This window comes from Acyrthosiphon pisum, chromosome X (assembly GCF_005508785.2).
Source record: "Acyrthosiphon pisum isolate AL4f chromosome X, pea_aphid_22Mar2018_4r6ur, whole genome shotgun sequence".
Classification (NCBI taxonomy): domain Eukaryota; kingdom Metazoa; phylum Arthropoda; class Insecta; order Hemiptera; family Aphididae; genus Acyrthosiphon; species Acyrthosiphon pisum.
In genome coordinates, this window is record NC_042493.1 from 1,540,565 (window position 1) to 1,560,773 (window position 20,209).

The 20,209-nt window shown below is 26.4% G+C and overlaps 2 protein-coding genes across 5 annotated transcripts in view; both read right to left on the minus strand.

Annotated features, from left to right (window-relative positions):
- Positions 1-911: 911 nt before the first annotated feature.
- Positions 912-8,050, minus strand: LOC100163257 (oxysterol-binding protein-related protein 11). Of its 2 annotated transcripts, XM_008180608.3 has the most exons (6): positions 8,032-8,050; positions 7,854-7,957; positions 7,347-7,604; positions 5,810-6,007; positions 5,586-5,739; positions 912-1,897 (listed from the first exon to the last, which is right to left on the minus strand). In XM_008180608.3, the coding sequence occupies exons 3-6, from the start codon at positions 7,479-7,481 to the stop codon at positions 1,692-1,694; spliced, it is 693 nt and encodes a 230-aa protein (XP_008178830.1). In that variant the 5' UTR covers positions 7,482-7,604; positions 7,854-7,957; positions 8,032-8,050; the 3' UTR covers positions 912-1,691. The 2 variants fall into 2 exon arrangements, with proteins under 2 accessions (XP_008178830.1, XP_008178831.1); XM_008180609.3 differs by lacking the exons at positions 7,854-7,957; positions 8,032-8,050 and adding an exon at positions 7,694-7,845.
- Positions 8,051-11,542: 3,492 nt separating this feature from the next.
- The window catches only part of LOC100569384 (E3 ubiquitin-protein ligase MARCH2-like), a 28,687-nt gene continuing 20,020 nt past the window's right edge, over positions 11,543-20,209 (minus strand). Inside the window, exons 4-7 of one of the 3 annotated variants that reach the window (XM_003241633.4) lie at positions 18,579-18,620; positions 17,371-17,534; positions 13,717-13,940; positions 11,543-11,922 (exon numbers count right to left, since the gene is read on the minus strand). In XM_003241633.4, coding sequence (XP_003241681.1) covers positions 11,835-11,922; positions 13,717-13,940; positions 17,371-17,534; positions 18,579-18,620 — 518 coding nt within the window. In that variant the 3' untranslated portion in view covers positions 11,543-11,834. The remainder of the gene's footprint in view (positions 11,923-13,716; positions 13,941-17,370; positions 17,535-18,578; positions 18,621-20,209) is intronic. The other 2 variants (XM_016801035.2, XM_003241634.4) reach the window with 2 other exon arrangements.

Sequence of the window (20,209 nt, forward strand, 5' to 3'; positions counted from 1 at the left end):
TTTGGTACAGCCCAAGCAATCCGAACCGCAAAAAAAAAAACAAATTATTATCAGTGTACATTTTTTTATTCAATTTATTTTTACTAAAAATAATTATACAATGTTGATGGGAAAACAAAAATAAAATAATCAATTTTGTATTAATTGTAATTTATTTATTTATCAACCGCTTATTGTATAACAATTTTTTTAAAACAATGATAATTAATCATTCATTTTTTTTTATTAAGAATATTTTAAAACAATAATTATAAAATAGATAATAGCTAAATACCTGATATTGACAGATGATCATTGAACTGTTTGTACAGTTTTGTAAAAAATTAAATGCTATTGTAGGAAAATGGACAGATAAATAAGTAATACTAGGATTCTAAATAATTCTTTTATAATAATGAAATATAATAAATTATTTACTTTGTATTTAATGCCATAAATATTAGGTATATAATTATCGTTATTATCATAGTCTTAAAATATTCAGTTTTAATAAATAAGTATTAATAATATTGTGGTTATTTTTTTTTGTTTTTTTCCATGAATATTATGCAATTATTTGTAATAATACATTTAATAAAAAACTATTTGTTTGGGTTCGTGATACAAATTGTCTAGGCAGGACCACATTGACCGGGCAATGTGTACATTACCCAGTACATATTATATACATAGTGTCAACAGTGTTAGGTTAAGACTTAAAGCAGAAATTAAAATTTTAATTATATTCAACCTATTGTAAATATTCATCAGTGTTTCTATTTGAAAAACCATTGCAAATCTGATGATTTATTTTCAGGTAATATTTTCTTAATACCAAAATGTATACTACTGAACAACAACTTATATATACATTTTGTTTGATATAATTATTATTTTTATTTTTATATAAACCAACAAGTATTTTTTTCATGTTTGTGATAATAATATTTCAGTTTTTACTAATTAATAATTAATACATTGTGATTTTACTGTTTCCATAAAAATTATAAAAATTGTTATACTTATCCTAAATTTGTTTTAAATAAAATTATGTGCTACATAAAATAGTAGATACATTCTTAAAAACCATTAGTTCAACTAAAAAAAAAAAAATATATTAATATCACTATTAAATCAATAAGTACTTATTCACTCTTTCGGAGGGTTTGAAATAGAAATAATAATATAAATAAAAAGTTGATTAAACTAAAAAAATTAATAAGAAGCCCTAAAAGTAATAGTACCACTAAAAGTATAAAAACATAAAAGCATACAGTAAAATAGTCTAACTAATAACATTTTTTAGTTAGAAAAATCGGAATGTATCGTACAAAATGAACTATGCGATTAAGTTCAGCTCAATAATACTTAATAATATAATATTATTAACATATAATTATATTTATTTTAATCAAAGACCTTAATACTTTTGATTCATTTTATTGAGATTTCAGTAACTAGATTATTATACCTCCTGTCTCTAGAATTACAAAAAAACTTATGACAAATTTTTGAACGATTAAAATTTATAAACAATAATACAATTTAGTCACATATAAATAAAAAAAAAATATTCATAAATAACAATAAGTTTTAAAATGTAATACTATATTTAATAACTATTATAAATAATCAATTATAATGAATGGAATATACATAAATCACGGTATAAAAATAAAAGAGAAACATGATGTTAATTTATTACTTATTAGTTAAGTACTTGTTGTATGTGATTTTCTTTTTGAATGTGTAGCTAAGGAAGACTGTTTTGAATTCAAAAATGAATAAGTTCGAATGATTGGTTGTTCTATGCTCGAATGTTGTAGAATCTTATAACAGTTTTCTAATGCGCACATCATTGACTGCGACGTTGCTTTTATTATTAACAAGTCTGGATCAGTATTCCTTAAGCGTGGACCTATAGTTTAAAATAAAAACAAAATTATTATTATTATTGAAGGAAAAAAACAAATTTACTTAAAGTGTACAATATTAATGTGTGCATTACTTATTACATTATTATAAATTTAAAATTTTATGATAATTGGATGGAAATATTTCAAATAGTACAAACAATATAATAACTAAATCAAAGGTTGGAAGTTGCAATAAATTATAGATAAAGTTGTGTTACTTGGCCATTCTTCAGAAGTACCAAGTACCTACCAATGATCACCAGTCAATAATAAAATAAAGATTTATTTTCTATTATTCTTGTTAATTTGTATGGTTGTATTTACTAGGATACCTAATGTTTGCCCAGATGTGTATCAGTACATAGCAAATTTGCATACAACAGTATCCATTTTATGTTATTATTTTTAATATTACTGTAAATTTAATTTTTATCAAATTTTAAAGCTAATGATATTATTTGTGTTCCTTCATCAGGTTTTTTTTATATTTTAATTATTTTATTTCTATTAACATTCAGAATCATTATGAGTGTTGCCCGATTGCGGCTCAAAGTGAATATTTTTCCTTTTTCATATTCCAATTGTGGCCCGTACAAAGTAGGTAAGAAAAACTGTTTTCAATAATTATTGAAATTAAGTAAATAATTGTCTTGAAAATAATATTATTTTCAATTAAATTGAATACAGCACTCACATACATGAGCTCTAATAATATTTTGAGCAAATGGTGAGTCCATAAAAGATAAGAATGCCAACAAATTGAAAAGGTAGTTAAAAAATGTTGTGACTATTGACAAAGATTATGATTTTCCTCCCGAAATATAGGCTACAAATAGTTATTGTATGTATTTAACAACTAATGCATGTGGAAGTTTTCATGCCAAATTCAATTCTTTTATACTAGTTTTAAACTTCCTATCCAAATATATTTTATTTTCTAGAAATTTTAAGATAATGCCAAACAGATACTTAAATTAAAATGCAATCAATGATTTGTACTCCTAGGAAAATAATAAAACAAATAAATAAACAAAAGATTACACAAATTCAAATTGAAAAACTAAGAAACAATAAAATATCTAATTTTGTGTTTATAAGCCTGTAACATTATACAATTTTTATTTTAATCTATAATTGCTTGACTAATAATTATACTATTGAGTTGAATTAACTATTTACTAACTTCTATTATATTTTTACCGACATTTTTTTGTATACATTTCATAGGTACCTATTTCTAATTCGACTAGGTATATATTATTACGTATAAGTATTAATAATTTGACTATGTACTTAAATATATTATTGATTGTTTCATAAAAAATATGTACATTTATATTTATATTTATTTACCTATAATAATTTTTATTTTTATAAATTATATTATACTACTATGCGTTATTTGGTGAATCAATTTGTGTTTGGACACAATCAGGATACTTATATTTGGGACGCAATAGAACTACCTGTGTTTGGGCATCAATCGGGCATCACTGCATTTTGATGACTGGAAAGATGATACAAAGAACAAATAATAGGTATTATTAATAAGTAGAAATAGAATATTAATGACTTTAAATGTACCAATCATGATAAATAAAAAATAATTAAACAACCTAAAAACTATAAAAATAAACTAAATTATTTCAAATTATTTATATTGTACTAATTATTTAATTGTAAAAATCTTTATTGTTCAACGATATTAGAGTAATTTAAAATGTGCATTGAAAAATGAATTGTACCTATGTATATATTGTATATAGGTAGTATTAAGTTAAAAATAAATAAGAAATTAATATAGCTATAAATGGTAAAATAAAAACAAAATTAAAATTTGTTTACCAGATTTATAGGATATAATTTATCAATAAAATGTTTGATAACCATTTATACATATAACTATTAAGAGGATGTGATACCCACATGTGTTGTGTCCGTCGTATAAGTGCGTAACATAGCAAATTTTACGTTCAGCAGAACACGTATAGGTACGTGGGCTTAAAAATTAGAGTGAATCTACCTCTTATAAAATCTAAAGGAAAGATTATTATCTAGGTAACCTCATGGGATTTTTATTATATTTTAATTTTAAAGCGAGTTATACGTATTTCAAAATTGTACATTTTCTTGTTCTCTTAAGGAGCGTGTATGTGTGACATGTGAACATTTATACTTGATAAACTACAACAAAATGCATCAAATAATAATAATAAATCTAAAAATTTACTATGAATTCCTAAATTTAAGAAAAATCTCCTACAATTCATAAAAATGAAAAAAAAACTTAACTATAATATAAATAAATTATATTAAAAAAACAATAAAACACTAACACTTTATCTAGGAATGCAAAAATTAAGTGATTAAATTTATATATTCTAAATCTATAAAGCATTAAATTAATTTTTAGTTAAGATAGCAATGTAAACGAGAAGGGGATAAAATGCAAGTCATTAATATCCAATCTCTATTAATAAGGTTAGCTAATTGGTTTGTTAGCTAAGAAAAAGAGTAAGATAAAAATACTGACAAAGTAGTATTTTAATTTTTAATCTATACTTAATATTATAAAGCTGAAGAATTTGTTTATTGGAACGCGCTAATCTCAGGAACTACTGGTTCGAATTGAAAAATTATTTTTGTGTTGGATAGTCTATTTGTCGAGGAAGGCTATACGCTATATAACATCACGCTACGAACAATTAATAGAAGTGCTCAAACCGAGATTTTGAAAATTTACGATAGAAATATTTGTTTATAAATGGTTGATATTGATTATAGGAGAAATAATTAATAGAAATAGTATTTATTTATTATTGGTTGTTATTGGTTAATCGGGCAGATCAGGTACAAGCATCTATCAAATCGAATTTTTACACATTGCCTACAAGGGTGGCTGAGTTTCAATTACTGCAGTGAGTTACACCAAAAATGAGTTGAAAAATCACAATTTTTTTAAGAGTTGTCATTTTTTACAGTCCATGAAGTGCGTGGGATCAGCTATATTATATATAAATAAATTTTTGTGTGCAGATCTCTGGGAAGAAGATAAGCTAATTTAAAAGGGTTAAATTTGGTTTTTTATTATTCATCGATTTTAGTACGGTTAGCTTAGGATTATGTATTAATTGATTATATTAATCCACCGTATTATATCAAAATAAACTTGGTATAACTTTGACACTTTAGAGTTAGATCATACACTTACGTACAAACAGCACTGGGTTCGCGATCTACCACAGGTAGATTGCCTACCTGATAATATACTGCTGTAAATCAGAATTTTTATTCCAGTCAACAGAAAAGTTAAGATAAATTTTGAACACTATACACCGAATATTAAATAATGAATTGAACAAAGTTTGAGTCATATAGAGTTGGTACATTTAACGGGCAACAAAGTGCACAGGATCAGCTATACTTAATAAAAATAAATATCATTGTTTGTTAATTAGAAATGTTGTGGACCTTTGTAGACATAAATATTTAGGGGAAAAAAAATAGTAAATTTAGTATTTGGGTTTAATTTTTTTTTTAGATCTATTTTAAATATTTTTTACAATAAACATTGGTGTGGTCTCATGACTATTATTAATACCTAGCAATATTGTACACAATGATAATATATTATAAAGAATTCTCAACATATAATAAATTATATATTACATTTTAACTACAACAACTAACCTTGAGATGGTAACTTCTCTATGACTCGAGCCATGTCAATAAAATTGTTTTCAGCTTGAGATAAGTATTGTCGTGCGTTGGCCAATGATCTTTTAACGCCACTTGGGCAAAAATCATAAACATAATTTGTTCGTGAATATTTTTGTACATTTTTCTATAAATAGGAATGTAGTTACAGCATTGATTTAAATAAATAATTTTAAAGTTTATTTAATAATATATACTTGGGAATGATACTCAGCAGCAGCTCTCAAACGATTCACCCAATCTTGTCTAGCTCGCGCATCAACAGCTCTTAGCTTATAACATTCACCATTCCAAGAGTTCACAGAAAATGTATTTGAATCCTCATCACTTGGAGATACAACAGCAGATTCCAAAAAAATAAATCCCCGTGGTTGTTGCTTTGTATCATTTTCACTCTGCATGATAAAACAACATAACTTTTAATAATAATAGTAATAGTAATAGCTTATATTAGTAATGTAAATATTATTTTTTTACTATATTATATTTTTTATAATTTATGTAGCTTGAATTTACATTCATTTGAATGTATTAGTATAATCATTCAATTGTTTTGCAGTAAATTAGTTAGCACATACCGTAAAAATTAGTATAAGATATAGTAAATACCATTTGTTTGAAGGAAATTTTATATAGTATCAATTGATTTAAATAATAACTAATAAGAATGTTGTCTCATCATTCAGAACAACATTTAAATCAAAGTAAAAATGAAGATTTATAGGCACACTATTTTTAAGTTTTTAACCGTTATTTTTTATTAAATCATTTATATAGACGTAATATATCTTTCTGCGAATGATGTTATATTATCAGCAAGTTATTTCGAATAGGTGTTTTACGAGGTGTTTTATATTATAAAAAATAAGTCAGTTATACTTTAACCAGTTAACTATATTTGTATGACTTAATAGTAAATTAATATTATACGTACACTATCAATGAAACAAGTTGTTCAAATTTATTTTTATAAATTTATTACATAATATTAATAATTTTACTTAGTTATACACTTATATATACCATAAACACCATGCTTTCTGAAACAGGTATTAAATTAAATTTACCAAATTAACTTCTGAGTGATATTAAAAATTTTAAATCAATAATGAATAATCATAAAGTAGAATTTGTATTCCTAGTTTTTAGTTTAATTACTCAGACAAATTATAGGTATTTGACTTTTCAGCCAATCAAACAATTGAATAATTCTAAATTGAATACACATAATTTTAGTAGAATTTTTTATTGATACAAACAATTTTAAAAGTTTGTGACAGTTTTGTTTATTATTCATCAACATATTGTAAACCACTAACTAGCCAACAATCTATAAATTATGTTTGAGAGGGGCTAATAGTCAAATATATTGATTCATTAAATATTTAGTGAACGTACATGTGACACAAAATATTATACCTATATTCATAAGTAAATCATGGATTTTTTACAAAGCTACATGATTTTAAAACTGAATAAATGGGCATAAGTGTGTGTTAATATTAGGTATTATATTGAATTGTGAAAAAATCAAGTGGTGTTAAATTTTGATAGCAATAAATTTAGATGGATAATTGTTGAAAGCAAAACAATATAATGGCATTCAAACTATTGGCCAAGAAAGTGTAAGAAGTTTAAGATTTAAAAAGATAGATGGAAAACTATGTATTTAAGTATACCACCATCAAAATTATTATTATATAACAAATTAATATGTACGTCTTTGTAGCTTACCAAAAAATAACTTAGTGTTCCTTCTCTTGGGTCCACTATAAACCACCTGTGTTGCCATCCTTTGACCACATTTGTGTACTTGTACAGTTGTCCTTCTTGAATTTGTGACAAAAACTCTATACCACCCGTGTCCATGACGTAGGTATGATAGCTGTTGCCAAATACGCTCGCTGTGTACGATCAGACAATATCAACGACGACTGACCGATGTCAATACCGGGGAATGTGAGAATGCGAACTTATAGACACCTAAAACGTCTATAACGATTTAACAATGTTAATATTACGATTACCTATTATTTGTTCGCAGCGACTTTTAAACAAAGAGGGGCGTGGTGGGGGCTTACAATATTGCGTAAGTACACTTGCAACAGTCCGAAGGTATTGCGTTATTAATTAAAACAGTTAAATCGCCCAACACTAATAGCCAAATATATTTTAGTATATTTTGACTAAATTATTATTGTCGTTAGCAATAACTGTTGTGTTGATTTAATCTTTAATTACTTGTTATCGCCAATATTTCAGACATCTGATTTCTGATCGTGAGCAGCCGCGGTATAAATATTGTAGACGCCAAAACGATAACAACGATTTGTGGCCCTTATCGGCTGCAGTCGTCGTAAAAACAAAATAATACTGATAACAACTACAACAGTCAACATTCGCGATCTTATGTACTCACGCTTATGGTTTGTAATTTCTATTTTCTACTTTTCTGGTACCCTACAAGTTACGACAGTACGTCGTGGTAGGTAAGTCTTACAACTTACAAGTGTGTTCGGTTTAAGAAAGATTCGATGTGAGATTTGAAAGTGAAAAAAGATGAGCCTGAAGAGTGACATCCGACAGGGTACAACTACTGTGCAGTGATATTGGAGACAAAGTTTAGTGACGATCGATCGCATTTGACGACGAAACAGAATATACAGCTTGGTTTATAACATAGGCGTGCGCAGACTTTTTATGTGGTGGGGGGATGCACTATGCACATTATAAATTAGGGCCCACAAGAATTCCATTAAGTACGGTCAATTTTTTTACAATTTTAACAATAAATTATTACAGTGAAAATTGATCAAAGACTGTATCTAAATAAAAATAAGCATATGTATTATAGGTAAACCAAGTTATGTATAGAAGGCAATAAAAATATGAAATTTATAAATAATTACTAACATACTATTGAAATGATTCAAATTTTCAGTGAACGACTCCAATACGGTTATACTCCAATACTTTTTGATAGAAAGACAAAGTTTTTGTTGTTTCTGATCATTGGCAACTTTCATTAACAGTAAAATTTAGCTTTGCGCTTTTGATAATTCGGTACTTAAATTAAGTAAAGATCTAAAAACTAAATACCTACTGTAAGTAATAACCTCGGTAATAACATTATACACATACATAGTTTGATAAAAGAAAAACATCGAAAACTAACCAATCCATTAGGGTCTTTATTTAATAACTAGGGCCTTGGGTGTAAGGTCCATGGGCGCTGTGTAGGCCCTGGTATAAGCTTATGGCTTATAGGATTATGTAGGATTATGTAGATCATAAGTTATTTAGGATTTCTAAATTCCTCAAAAATATACATTTTAAACATTTTTTGAAAATTGTAATAATATAATGAATGATAATTATTGTTAACTAAGAAAGTAGATTTAATATTTTAATTTTAGCCGTAGTCATTGATTAGGTATAAATACTAATATTTAAATTTAAAACTAGTGTAATAAATGATAAATTTATTGCTTAACCATTTTTTTAGTTACCATTAATTACTAAGCAAAGTAGGTGTATGGACAGAATCGGATCATACACTCCTCAATTTGAACTAATCCCTGATTGTTTTAAGTATGAATAACAGTAGGGCAAATCACCGATATTTAAATACATTTCCATATTTTTTCTATTAGTTTTCATATTGTGCCAATTCATATGTAATGTTTTTCTATCTTTGTTAAAGGGCTTTGGCCCGTTGATTTTATATAAATAAATAAATAAATAAATATTTATATTGGTTGTTTGAAGAATAAGCTAGCAATTATTTATATACCTATTTATTTATTTTGCAATATTAATTATTGAGACATATTTTACAGTTTTTGCGTTTATATACTGAACATACAATAGGACTTCGTCAGTTTATAATATATATTTTAGATTTTTATGAAATAAAGTAGGGAAATAAGAGGCAAACTGCAAAGAACACCTTTATTTTTAAATTTATTATTATAAAATACTTATTAATGATTTAAAACAGATTAATTTAATGCAAATTTATCAATTATTTAATGCAGTTGGCAGTTGCATTAACCAAGATTAAATCTTTTAGTTGTAAATAAATATTGAATCATGATTTTTTTTCTTAAACTGTCAGAATGTGGTGCAAAATAAAAACAGACAAAATAATAATATATTCTTATATGCTAAATATAAAAAAAAAAATAAAAACATATAAGTACTTAGGTAAGTTAGAACCTAAAACTATTTCAGTCAGTTTCTTGAAAATAAAAACAGACTGGTTAGGTCAAATCCTAAGATTGGTAAAATAACAAGTTAGGACCTAGTTTCTAGTACTATATACCTAAAATAAGTATAATTTACTTTTGTTCCGAATTTGTTTTTGTTATATTTGTAAATATAGCCTTTATTATAGTCTAACCTAAACTTGAGTCCTGCACGCATACTAAGATATACAGGACTGAAAAAAAATTGCAAAATAGTGATAGGTCTTGCAACACTTATTTCTTTCGCCCTTCGCTCCTAACTACTTATGTCACCCATGCCCCCCTCCAGCTCAATTACTCACACCAGCTATTTCCGTGATATTGTCAATTCTGTCGATGCATTTCTAACAACGTTTTTATTTTATAATCGATTAATTTATTGGAAAAACTTAAACTCCGATAGGTAACAACAACAATAATTATTACTTACGGCGTTTTCGATTTAACAAATTGGTGTGCACTCAAATTCCACTAGCACTAGACGGAGTGAAAATTATATATTTGAAGATAACAAAAATGAAAACAATAAAACCGTAATATAATAGTGTAATCATTTGTTTACAAATAGTACACCAAATATCTACACATTTTTCTCCACTATTTTGATTTATTGATATAAATTTGTTATTTTTTTTACTGGCAATTTTCCCTTGGCAGTTAGCTCCACATTCCTCTCTTTGCCTACCAGAAGCTTAGTATATTTTAAATTTTAAAAAATATCTTATACTTTCTATTTAGTTTGATTTGTAGATTGAATAAAAGAAACCGTCCCGTTATACAATGAAATTATTTTAATTCCTAACCTAACCTACCTATTTATTTTAGCTTTAAACAATTATGATTTTCATTTAAATTTAAATTTTAAGCATCACAAGCTCAGGAGTATTGTGGGGATAAACCTATTTAAAAATATTTAAAAATATTAATAAATTATTTTTTTAGTGGGGGCATGTCAACTTACCTATTATTTTAAGTTGGTTTTACTTATCTGCTCAAGTTGTAAGGTATTAGGTATACCGTGTGCAAGTATTATTGTTACTTGCACAGGAATGGTTATTATCGGATGATGCTGCAGAAGATTAACGAGTTAATATATTTAAGTTTAGTTAATTTTATTGTTTTAACATATTTACTAACGTAAGTTGTAGGGACCTATGTAGTTGGGTACGGAACTTATTAACTCACGTTAATATACATGTAATATTGTAATGAGATAGTTTATAGGATAAAGTATTAACTCTCAGTTAGATTAATGTTTTATTAGTTTATGTTGACACCCTTATAATATAATATAAGGTGTTCTAGTAGCGTCTACCTATATCATATACAGTACCTATATTTGGCCTTTTATTTTGTTCACTATTAACGTATAACGTAAGTGGGTACCTATATAAACAAAAAATGCATGCTATGGTAATTTTTAATTTTAATTTAAATTAAATTAATTCTTACCATTTGGTTGAATACTTAACCAGAAAAAATGCTTAGACCGTAATATGTATAGATATTGGATAATTTGAATGGTGTATAAGTGTATAACTCTAAAACTCTTCTCAATATGCACGGAACACCCACTCAGAGCCTCAGGCATATTATAAGAAAATAATTATATAAGTGTCCATATTATAAGTAGGTACAACTAAATTTCACACTAAAATAATAAATACAAACTATGTACCTAAATATTGATATGATTATTTATATATTTCAATTCATACATTTTGTTTTACATAATTCTTCCCTTGAACACAAATACGTTAGATTAGAATCTAACCGTTAGATACCCATACCCATGTAGTGATAAATAATTAACAATTATGTATTATGATTATCGATATATTTTAGAATTTACATTTAATATTGTTTATAATAGTTACTTAATAATAACTCTCACCTCTGATTAGAAAAAAATAAACAATTAAGTAAGTAGAGATTAATCTTAATATTATAAAATAATATAAATTAGCCAGGTTTATCAGACAGCAAACGCATTGTTGATATCATCGGCACCGTTTAAATAGTTCTTGTCCAAGCGTATCACCATGTTCATACGCTTCCATATCCTGTAAATAAAAACGTGTTTCGAGATGAATAATGGCTTATACCTAAGTTATGGTATATGTACTATTGTTTTTAAATTCATATGGTCCGGATTTATATGCAAAAAACTCGTCAAATATGCAAAAAAAAAAATCCCTTTCTTAAAATAATTTATAATTCTATTTATATTTTTTGTATTTATTAATCACTACCAAGTAGGTCTCGGGCGGGCACTTAGCACAACCGCGGCGGCTTTTTACGGTTTTAAATTAATAATACAATATCATGATATTATTACAGGTACCACTAATTAGTAAATTCTATAAAAATACAAAAGTTTTAAATAAACAATAAATAATTAGAATAATATTGTAAATTACATAGATATAAATACGTAGAACCAGTCCTGAACCACTGGTTCTGCAAATTTATTATTCACGCAGCCGCTGTTATGTACCAATAATTATCTGACAACGACTGTATACCGGGTGATCCATTTAACGTAAGGCACTCACTATTTAAAAAATTGTTAACGTTTTTGAAAATTTTTATTTTACATACTTGATTTTAAGTCGTTTAAAAACAAATTGTTTTTAAAATAAAATATGTTCTACTATTTTGTATTGTTTTAATTTAAAACATTTTTCAAAGCAGAATTTTCTTTGGAGTTCTTTGATTTATAAAAACCGAATGTTTTTGAGTTATAATTGATATTAATTAAAGTTTAGTTAAGCAGAGTAGACTGGTATACTGGTAATACTTATAAGTTATAATGAATAATAACTATACTTGTCTGCAACTTTTATAGATCGAAATACTTCGAATAATATTCTGCTATGAAAATAAAAATGGTTGTGCCATTATTCAAAAGAGTAAAAACTATATAAATAATGACGATTTTAAATAGAAAAAAATTATAATTCTTTTTCCAAAAATGTTGTTTTGTATACCGATTTAAAGTTATGTAAAAAAAATATCTTTTAAAACGTCAGTGTTTTCTGTAATAATGAGTGTCTTACGTTAAATGGATCACCCCATACCTATATGATGTTAATTTATTTTTAATAATAATAATTTTTTTGCATGAAATATTATTAAATAAAATATTATTAATACCTATAAGAAAATCAAAATTAAATTCGCGTAATATTTGAATTATCTATACCTATTATATTTATTATTATATGAAATATGTAACACTGTACCTAGAGTATAAACTATTATGATGTTATGCGATTATACGAACATTTATTTATGATTTTCAAATTTAAAGGTCTTATGATGACTCGCACAATACTTTATACTTCATATACTTTTTTTAACATAGATAATTTTATACAATAGCTGCATATTTAAAGTTGGATAAATCTTTAGCTGACAGTTCATTAATTTCCTATCATCCACTCTTTATTTCTTTTAATTTGTAGTACCTATCCATGATAGTTTGAAAATATTTATAAGTCAAAGAATTTTAAAATTATTTTTGAAAAAATTGCTTTAAACTTTACAAAAAAAGCTAGTATAAAAAAATAAATAATTGAGTTTATAAAATAGACAGTTCACTACTTATACTTAGCCACTTAGGTATCTATTTATTCAAAAACATGCAAAAATATGCTATAGTACATTTTAGCATTTGAATCTACAATATGTTATTAAGTATTATGAAATAACGTACCTATAGTTTTAATTCAAATTATTTCAAACCAAATATATAAAAGTATCTATGGATTTGCATATAAATCCAGGAACCAATAATTTACATAGGTAGGTACAGTAGTTAATATTATAGGTATGTGCTATTTTTATATACTGACGATGAAAAAATTACGAGCCAAAACCACAACATGGCAGCCATTGCAAACGTTATGATAGTCATGAGAAACCCGTTGGAAACAGAATTTTTATCATTTGTGTCTAGGAAATACTCAATCGTTTTCAATCCACAGGCTATGAGCACTAAACCCCATATTGCAACGAAAAAGAACATGACCGTGAACTGTTGACAGAAGCCTTGGCAGGTTCTTCTCTCCCGCAACCACTATGCACAAACAATATATTGACGATCAACGATGATGATGATTATAACTTTTTGTACAATGATTGTAAATAATAATAATAATAATAATATATATATTAAAGTTTGTTTATAGATGTTTAACAAATGGCTAATATTATAATGTATGTATAAGTGTATGACCATAAGGACCAAGGTTACAGATAATTTCTGTGTAAAATACTAAAACTGTCAGATTTTTGAGATAGGTAGGTACATATTACCACACTGGGTATTATACATGAGAGTAACTAGGCCTTTAAGTTAGGGGGGCTGGAGTCTTGACATTTAGCAAAATAACGTATTATATATCGAGTCACTCTTACACAGTTATAACACAACAGCATTATTCATTTTTATGAATATCTAATATATAAAACAATATTTAAATCAGATGTTATGTTCAACCGAAAAAAACACGGTTTGCAGATTAAATAATAAATATTTACCATTTATTACGAACTATAATATAGTATAATCAATTTAATCATTAATAATATCTGTAATTTACTGTAATGGGTGTGTTAAATTTTAATTCAATGATGAATCAATCACACGAAAAACGATTCTGAGCGGTATCACAGGATAGGTACCGTTTATATGACACACCGTCAGCACTCTTGATCAATTCTAACGATACGTCTGTATAATTTATTTGTATTGCTATTATAGTGATACGATAGGTTAACAAGTACGGATTAAGGGGGGCAGGGGGGGCATGGTCCCCGGGCCTCGATAGTTAGAATTTATTTAGGGGCCTCTGATTTCTCCATTACTTTTATCGTTATATGCTATATAACACTGCATAAATCACCAAAAAAAAAAATCGACGATTATTTACCTAGGAAAAAAGCTTGTAAATTATAATTAATAAATAAAGTGATACATTATTCATTATTTTTTGCTATATACCTAATATCTATATATTATATTTATTAGAACATGTACCTAATATTAAATAATATACAATGTGTTCCAGGGTGAAGTGACCGGCTAATGTCATATGAAAGTATACCAAAAATGATGAAGGAATACTCTTTAGAGATTGAATCTAACTTTTTTATTTTTTTTAGTTATGGGCAATTTAACTTTTTTCTCATCAAAAACCATGCGTATCACGCATTTGTTTTATGTATATTTAAAACTTTTTAATATTTTTGATTTATATTTTACCAAAATGTGCTAATTTATTTTTATTAAATTAAAAAAAGAGAAAAGAGTAGGCAAAAAATTAGTATTTTTAAAAGGAAATTGTGCATTATTCCCAAATAATTTATGAATTAATATATAAAACTATGAGTTTTTGTTTTTTTGTACTGTGACAACTAAAATTTACCGAATAGTATAAAATCAAACGATTGACGACCAATTAACCGACTCAATCCTAGGGAAACTAAGATTGTGACGATTAACAGGAATATATTATGAAAACCAAACTTTCAAGGTATTCTAGTTATTATTCAGTATAATTCAGTAGAATAATACAAAAAAATAAAAAACCCAAACTAAGTAATATTATTTGGAATAATACACGATTTCTTTTTAAAAATGCTAATTTTTCCCAACTTTTTTCTAATTTTTTAATTTAATACAAATAATTGGTGCATTTCTAGTTCAATTGCGTATATCGGAGTGTTGATAGGACAATTAAATAGCTTCAAAATAAAAAAAATTACATTAAAATGTTGAACATTTTTGAAGATACATAAACAAATGTATGATATGTATGGTTTTGATAAAAAAGTTAATTGCCCATAACTTAAAAAATTAAAAAAATTAGACCCAATCTTCATAATTTTTGGTACACTTTCATATGACGTCAATTGGTCACTTCACCCTGGAACACATTATATACATTAATATTTTTATTTTCGTACAGGGGCCTCATTTAAAACTGGCCCCTGGGCCTCAAAATGTCTTAATCCGGGCTTGTAGGTTAAACTAATTCCTACCAAAAATATCACATAATTTATTCAATAATAATTAGTATATTGTTGTATCATATATTATAACTTATTATAAGTCATACTGATGAATCGTAGGTAGTACCTATTGGCTATAAATGGTGTAAATCAGTAAACCTGAATAAGTAAGTGGTGTAAAATATCTTAAAATTAGTCTAAATATTTTTAAAATGTAATTCAGTATAAAGAATAAAAAAATTGGGCAAGTGGGTACCGCTCTGCTATGTATTAGGTGTCGTGTGGTCCACAGCAGTAGAGGATGTGTTAAATTTGAATGTTATAAAATCATCATATTTTGACTGTGCAATTACCAATTGCACAGTAGCACAGTGGCCCAGTCCGCGCCTGCATGTATCACGTGCTAGTACATATATACCTACCATTATTTACTGATGTTTAATCATACGAGCTTCGTAAAAAATATGTTTTTGTAAGTTATCAGTAGTGATTAATTTCATTGTCGAATGGTTGAATGGTCGCATAGATTTTTTTTGTTAAAATTTAAAGAATTAGTTTTTTCGTAGAAGAGTCAATACTTTTTTATGCACCTAACTATTATAAGTTTCTCGGAAATAAAAATTATCGTGACTTTTTATTGAAATGTAAGAAAAAAGTATTTATAAGAGTAAAATAAAAAAAGACACTGAACAATATAGATAAGTTCACTTCTTTCTAATAAAAATTACAAATAAATGTTCTACGGTCTGTCTAGAAGTCTCAATAATAATAGAATACGGGACTATGCTTTAATCTAATAGATTCTGCCACATTAAAATTGATATGTCAATATGTCATGTTAATTACCTACTGGCTACTATTTATTTTAAAGTAACAAGAAATAGTCAATAGATATTAATTGCAATTCAAAAATATTTTATGAACAATATTATCAATTGTGTAGTATAATCGAAGTGAAAATGAAACTTATTGTGGCTCGGTTAATTACAATTATGTATCACAAAATTATTATTTTGTTTTTATTCTGTTTTGTGCATGAACACTAAAATACAAAGAAACAATCGTTCTATAAAATATACCTAGATATAGGTATTTACCTAAATAATTTTTGTTCACACCGTAAAACGATTTATTAAATTAAACGAATAATAATAATAAAATATATATATATAGAGAGAGAGAGGAGGACACACACACACACGTTGTAAAATAAAATTTAAATTATAGGGTGCACGAATTTAAATTATCACTACATATAAATACCTATCCTAACCTAACCTAACATATAATAATAATGTCATGTTCCGTTGGTTTTGTTGACTCTGATGTAGGTAATAGGTATAATATGATACCTTAAAAATAAATAAAGGGGCAAACTAATATTATTAAAATATTAATATAATATAATAACATGTTTGATGTTGTGTCTTGTGCTTATTATTAGGTACCTTGGTAGGTACCTATATTATAATAGGTCTGGTATGTTAGTTTACCTCGTGTATAGTCAAAGAACGTTCGATTGTCTTGAAAGTGTAACTGCAGATGTCACATGTACTCGATTTTGATACGGATAGCCATTGCTCGAGGCACGTGACGTGGACGTGCGCATGAGATCCGACACAGTTGCATGGCGATACTGTGTTTTCCTTCTTATCGTCTAAACAACATAAACGTTACAATGAGCAATAATGAAAATATTTCATAAAATATTATAATATAGCTATAATAATCATCTGCAGCATCACTACCGTAAAACACTTAAGAATACTCGCGTGAACTAAAAACTGAAAGTGTGTCGTTTTTACAAAATAAGTAGGTACCTACTCTATGTAATATATTAATATGTGTATAATGCACATTATGGTATACAACTTGATGCATTCGTTGTCAGTTTATTATTTATCAGTTATTATTATAATATCAAATGCAGTCATCTTGATACAGAAGACATATATTATACAGAGTGATTCATGAAGCATGATCACCCATTGTTTTTCTTCAATAATACAGCTATTAAAAGTGTCTGTTTTTTGGAATTTTTAAATATACTGCCCTATAAAAATCATAAATGCATTGCCTATGATTTGTAAAAATGGTCCAAGTATGATAAATAATAGATTCAATAGAACGTCTATTTTAAATTTTTGATAAATCACTTTTAATGAATATGATATTAGTCTTAGTATAAACATTTAAATAACCAAGAAACTATACTTTTTCAAATTTTGAATTAGGTAGGTACAATTAAAAAAAAAATATTCACTTAATAATAAAAATGGGTGATCTCATTTGAAAATCAGAGGTTTTTATCGCTACAGGTTTATATCTACTTTAGGTGGTACGAACAATCTCAATAATTTGAAAATGTTATGGTATAAGTCTTTTTAAAAATTCTAGAAATCAGATTTTGAATAACTGCATCGTATAAGAAAAAACGAGAGTGAACGTGTTTGGTGAATTACACTGTAGATATTTGGGTATGAATGTATTATAATATAATGGTTAGAAATATGAACACAACAACAACTACAGGTGATAAGGGCCTATAATAATTGTACGTATTAGGTGAAAAACCTATTTTTTTTACAAACGGCGTCGGCCTATATCAAAAAATAAAAATACATAATATTAGTGGGTAGATTCATTCTAATAATGCGAAAATAGAAAAAAAAAAATGTTAATGCATAATAATAATACGTACCATTTAATCGTGTCCTGCCCCAGGCGAAAGAAAAATAAAAAACTGTAAAACAGTAATATTCATATAATAATATAATATATTATTAAAATCGGAACAACGACACGGTCTTTCGTAGGTCAGTACTGAACTTTTACCAAAGATTATACGCAGACGGACAATAAAAAATTTCAAGTCATCAATATGACAATATCCGATGACCTATGCTGATAAGTTATGAATAATAATCTATAACTATATACTATATAGGTATGTTAACTGCAGGGTTTGGACTTACATGTACTAAAAAGTAAAAATTTAGAAATACCTATGTTGTATAAATGTGCATTTATAGGTACAGCAAAAATGGCCAAACATGATTTTAGTTTTAAATTATTACAAAACAAGTTGCACTAGTTACAGAAATATGGATTTGTTCATTTATTATTGTATGATTATAATTTCCTAAACAAGTATAAGTATAAAGCAGAAAAAAATATTATGGTGTAAAACTATAAAATAATCATTGGGTAGTAGGTATTGTCAGTTTGACATTGAATTTATCTTTTTGCTCCCACTATAACCACTATCGAATCGGAAGCAGTCTATATTAAAATGTTTGTTTTCTCGAAATTTTTACGTGTTTTAAGTTATTTTTAAGATACAAAATAGTGCGATATGCCATGAAAAGACCAAATATGACCTTACAATTATTGTAAAATATGCCGTAAAAGAATTCGTATTTTTAATCACACTTTCGTGAAAAATATTTTGTGCTTGCTTACTCACTTACATATACGCAATACCAATTATTTCGAGCAAAATTTGTTTACAAATTGCATACAAATCTGAGCCCTAACTATAGGTATTACTAATATAGTCATATAGATTACGTCATTTTCCGCCAGGATTGTAATTAGGAACGTTTAATGTACTTGTAATTGCATTATGTTTGTTTTTTGTAATTAATTATTCAATAGTCGTTACTTGTTAATGTCTAATGTTATATTGTTAGGAATCTTTTATTACGATCATGTGTAATAATTCAATTACTATTACTACGATGATTATGAAATGCGTCTGATTAATTTTCATGTCCCATGATTAAAAAAAGGAAAATAAAACTAAATGTTTATAGGTTTCCCCTGTTACACATAATATTGTTTGTGCACTATTTCCAATGATTTTATGGCATTGAGGACCAGTGGCGGATCTAGGGGGTTAGTGAAAATATTTTTAACCGCTACCCTTATAAATTCATTGACGTATTTATTTCAATTTTTAAACAGCGATTACTATTTGAAATTTCACTTATGGGTACGAGAACTTCTAACTAAAGTTGAATATTTCAATGCCGTATAATCCATAATTTAATATTTATAAGCATATAAAGTTTAGATGAAAGGAATTTTCCGGCTTGGTACGACACCCCATAATTTATTTTTGCATTTTCAGCTTCTATCAATACATTAAAAATTATATATTATCACAAAATTGATTTCTGTTGAAATATATATTATAATGTATAATTATAGTAAGTATGATTGATATAATAAACAAACTGAATACATTATAATATACATTTTTAATAGAAGTTTATTTGAATAATAGCTATTCAAACTTTTAACTTACCTATATTTCTAAAATGGATACAC

Bases quoted from the DNA above. Each gene is read 5' to 3' on its own strand.
- LOC100163257 (XM_008180608.3), bottom strand. From the start codon at position 7,481: ATGGACACGGGTGGTATAGAGTTTTTGTCACAAATTCAAGAAGGACAA. The intron at 5,740-5,809 runs GTATATATTATT...TCCTATTTATAG, and splicing joins CTGCTGAGTATCATTCCCAA to AAAAATGTACAAAAATATTC. The intron at 1,898-5,585 runs GTTAGTTGTTGT...TTTAAACTATAG, and splicing joins AGAGAAGTTACCATCTCAAG to GTCCACGCTTAAGGAATACT.